The following is a 5,000-nucleotide window of genomic DNA, read 5'->3' on the forward strand; positions in this document are numbered from 1 at the left end:
CCACTCTCTGCCCCATGTACCTCTTGGGGAAGGTGGAGGAAGCGCTAAGCGCCTCCTCCTCCCCGAGCAGCACTGGGCGTGGAGCGGGACGCCCCCACACTCCGCAGGGCCACACTCGCTGAGTCATGCAAACATTTGCTGTTTGCACATCAATACATCAATCGTGAAGCGTACCAAACCCAACAAACTCCTTCCACTGTGATCATTTTCAGCCAATCAGTAGTTTCGTTGAGTAATACATTTCTGCGGGATTGTTAAGGTATTATGCACCTTGTCGCCCCAGTCTGCCGTTTATTCTTTGAGCAAATCAATACAATGATAGCTAAGGTCAGTTTTCAGTCACGCTGGCTGAGGTCTGAGAATGAAACCATGCCACCACTCACCATACGTGACACGTGACCACCTGAGTAAATACATGAAATCCCTACATATTTTAGTAAAACAGTAATTTCACGAATTCCCTGAAAGTTTCACAATCTTACTGTAATATATATATATATATATATATATATATATATATATATATATATATATATATATATATATATATATATATATATATATATATATATATATATATATATATATATATATATATATATATATATATATATATATATATATATGTGTGTGTGTGTGTGTGTGTGTGTGTATATATATATATATATATATATATATATATATATATATATATATATATATATATATATATATATATATATATATATATATATATATATATATATATATATATATATATATATATATGTGGTAGTTGTCGTAAAACAGGGGTAGCATGGAGACACCTGAGTCCATTATGAAAGTGTATTTACGGTAGCACAATACACAACAAGTGTAAACCGAGCGAAACGAGAGGCAGGAGGCGTAGCGTGTCGCCTGAGGCGGCGGCAAGCGAGGACTGAGGGGAAAGACGTCACGTGACGTCAGACAGAAAGGGAGTTTGGGAAAAACAAAGGACATGCATGCTAACATAATATATACATATATATATATATATATATATATATATATATATATATATATATATATATATATATATATATATATATATATATATATATATATATATATATATATATATATATATATATATATATATATATATATATATATATATATATATATATATATATATATATATGATATTATCAAATCTAACTCTAATATTTATGTAGTTAGTTAGTTATTTGTTATTTCTTATTTTTTATTCATTCTTTATTATTTTATATATATATATATATATATATATATATATATATATATATATATATATATATATATATATATATATATATATATATATATATATATATATATATATATATATATACATACATACATATATTGCTTTGATATTTCAAATCTAACTCTAATATTTATGTAGTTAGTTAGTTATTTCTTATTTCTATTAATCATAATAAAGAATATTCCACTCCATGTATTAACAATATGTGGTCATGAGAACAGTCTCATTGTGAACTTTGCCCCATTGCTACATCATTAAGTTTTTATTTATTTTTGTTTCTTGAATAAAGGATCACGTTCATTCCTCCCACCCATCCACATCGTCGGCAAGATAAAAAAGAAGTAAAAAAAATTTCCACAACGATGACTACTTTTTTAAAGTTGATGTTGATCAATTGCTTCCGGTGGCGAGATCAAAGCATTTCACATATGTTGCCTATTTCTGGATTGCACTGTGCGTTGTTGAATCATGCGCACCACAAAGATACGTATGTGTATGTGAAACAAATATAAGCCGCGAACAGATCTGTGTGACTCAGCAGGCCGGGACCTCTTCGTCCCATCCAGTATGAAGGCTCTCATGCTAGCCATTGGGGGCTGCGGTTCCCTGACGCTACTGTGTCTTATCCTGCTGCAGGTGACTATCTTAGCTTAAGTTTTGTGTGATGACGTTGCGAGAATGCAGAGCTGTGTATTTCCTGGCATCTAAGTTACGAATCATAAGAAAATTTCATGAAATAGTCTCTTTTACTCAAAAGGCAGGTTTCATTATGCTCTTTAGATTCGTTTTTTGCTAATATTGTAATTGTCTCGTGAAAAAGGGAGCAAGCTGTGGAACATTAAATATATGAAATCTAGAAGAAACATAGTGACGCGTGTTTATTGCCTTGGTATTACCGTGACCAATTCAAAGAGGTGTCTGTCCATCATGTAAAAGAAATGGTAAAAAGGTGCACAGCATCCGAGAGCTTAAAAAATATTGTGGTTATGAGTAAACCCACAGTTGTAGACTTGAAGTATTTATTATGTAAATTTATCATATGAATTATATGAATTATACAATTGTGGGTTAAGTGGCTCAGTGTTAAATTTGCCATCACATGTGTTATCAGAAATTGGAAAACAAGTGTTACAATTGGGTTTATCCTTCGCCCTGAAACCAGGTAAAGATATTTGTTTCGTCCGTGTGTAATGGTAAATTTAACTTTCCATGTCTTAATGGTTTTATTATTAGATCCTTTTAATTCTTATGATTTCATACCTAAAAGATTCAGGCTTGCCTTAAAAAATCTAAAGAATAACAAATCCATATTAATAACCAAAGCAGACAAAAGTAATACTGTTGTGATTATGGATAAGACAAATTACGAAGAAAAAATGCAAGAAATGTTAAGTGATGTTACCACATACGAGAAGCTCATATCCTTCCCTTTCCAACGCCTCTCTACTCAGTTCAACCGTAGAGTAAAAGAATTGCTAAATAAGGTTCCAAATATCGATGCCAATTTGTTCATGCAAATTAACCCTAAACTTCCACATCCACACATATATGGCCTATCTAAAACTCTTAAAACTAATATTCCCCTTAGACCAATTGTTTCATATTGTGGATCGTTTGGCTATAAACTATCCAAATTTCTTGCCAACAAATTATCACCTCTTGTTGGTTGCATATCAAGCTGCCACATAAAGAATTCCTCTGATTTTATTGAAAAATTAAGTTCTGTTTCTCTCACCAACGGTAAAATGGTGAGCTTTGATGTAGATTCTTTGTTTACTAAAGTCCCTCTGGATGATGTCTTGGCCTTTTAAGTAGAAAATTGCCATCATACAACTTACATTTAGGTATGCCAGTTGATATCTTTATTGAACTCATTAAGTTATGTGTCACAACTAATGCCTTTTCCTTTGGGAAAAATCTTTTTTCATGCAAAGCTTTGGAAATAGTATGGGTTCTCCCTTGCCCCTGATTTTAAGTAATTTATATATGAAATATTTTGAAACAGAATTATTACCTAAAATTGCCCCACAAAATCTACTTTGGTACCGGTATGTTGACGACATATTCTCCTTTTGGCCCAATACACTCAATAATTTTGATGATTTTTTCAGAAAACTAAACAACTTGGTTCCTTCCATTAATTTCAAAATTGAATGGGAGAATAACAATTCACTCCTATTTCTTGATATTCTGGTTACCTGAGTTAATGATCTTACATTTACTGTGTATCGAAAGCCTACCCATTGTGACATGTATATTCACTATTTCTCCTACCATAACGATGACATCAAATTATCTGTTATTTCTACCATGTTCCTTAGAGTGTTACGAATCTGTAGCCCCCAATACCTAGACAGTGAGAACTCAAATATTTGGTCAATCTTTCGAAAATTAAAGTATCCTGATTGGTTCATAAAGAAAGGTTATCTTAAGGCTAGAAAGACGTATTTTGCTCCTAGTTCCCGCCCAGACAATACCAAACCGTATTTATGTCTCCAGTATGTTAAAAGCCTTGAAAGTATTAAGTCAGTCAGCAGAGATCTTGATGTAAATATAGCTTTTAAGTACACATCCACAATCAAATCTATCCTTGTTCACAATAATTTGAGTGTTAAAGCTGAAGGAGGTGTATATAAAATTCCTTGTAAAGATTGCAACTTAGTTTATATAGGAGAAACAGGCAGATCCTTGGATGTGAGGTTAAAAGAACACAAGAAAGGTTTAGGAATTGTCACACTAATAGTGCCAATTTTATCCATGCTTTTGATAATGATCACTCAATCTAATGGGATTCCAGTCAAATGTTATTCGAATGTAACAATTTAAAAAAACGTAAGATTTTAGAATCAGTTTGTATACAGAATCATAAGAATTATAATCTAAATGAAGGTATGTTGAAGCTAGATCCATTAATGAGAGCACTGGTGACTAAATCCCTACCAGATCTAGAGATTAGTGGTAAAGACAGGTCAGGTCCTGCTAGGGTTTGATTAGGGTGGAGCTCACAGGTGGAGTTGGCCAATCACATTGTGCCACGTTACTCTCATCCCCTGTCCCTCCCCCTTTCCTTTGGTTCAGTTCGCTTGTATTTTTCACTCTACCTTGTACTGCTGAAGATGAAGGTAGTGGCCTTTGAAACGTCCAGAATAAATACTTCAAATCTACAACTGTGGGTTTACTGACAAGTTTATATTCACAATAGTGTGATATTCCATCCCCATTGTTGTTATGAGCTTTATCATCACTATTAGTAATAAAGTTTCAAAATTTGTCTTCTACTTGAGTTCAGATCAAATGGACCAGATAAATAAGCTAAACAACAGTATTGCTGACCACCAGCATAGCTTCATACACACACACTCTCTCTCTCTCTCTCTCTCTCTCTCTCTCTCTCTCTCTCTCTCTCTCTCTCTCTCTCTCTCTCTCTCTCTCTCTCTCTCTCTCTCTCTCTCTCTCTCTCTCTCTCTCTCTCTCTGCTTGCTGTTTAAAATCATAGTAAAGATGCTTTCTGTTTTTTTCTTTTTTTTTCTAGACTGCTACAGCTCTTACAAATAATAACCTATATATCTGATTTCTCATTATTTAAAAGCTTTTGTGTCTAATTTGATTGAGAAAATTCAAGTGTGTATTATTCTTGAATAACAAAGGTTTTATTCATTTTACGAACTCCTACTAATTGATACCTTAGCTGCAACTTCCTTTTTCTTTTTCTGCTATTCTGTTGTTTCGATGG

General features: G+C 33.1%; 1 protein-coding gene across 1 annotated transcript in view; it reads left to right on the forward strand.

The window, feature by feature from the left end:
* The first annotated feature begins 1,791 nt into the window (after positions 1-1,791).
* Positions 1,792-5,000, forward strand: part of LOC123518362 (axoneme-associated protein mst101(2)-like) — a 30,048-nt gene continuing 26,839 nt past the window's right edge. The window contains exon 1 of the mRNA XM_045279142.1: positions 1,792-1,903. Within this exon, the coding sequence (XP_045135077.1) occupies positions 1,835-1,903 (69 nt within the window). The 5' untranslated portion in view covers positions 1,792-1,834. The remainder of the gene's footprint in view (positions 1,904-5,000) is intronic.

The sequence above is a fragment of the Portunus trituberculatus genome, chromosome 43, assembly GCF_017591435.1.
Source record: "Portunus trituberculatus isolate SZX2019 chromosome 43, ASM1759143v1, whole genome shotgun sequence".
NCBI classification, from domain to species: domain Eukaryota; kingdom Metazoa; phylum Arthropoda; class Malacostraca; order Decapoda; family Portunidae; genus Portunus; species Portunus trituberculatus.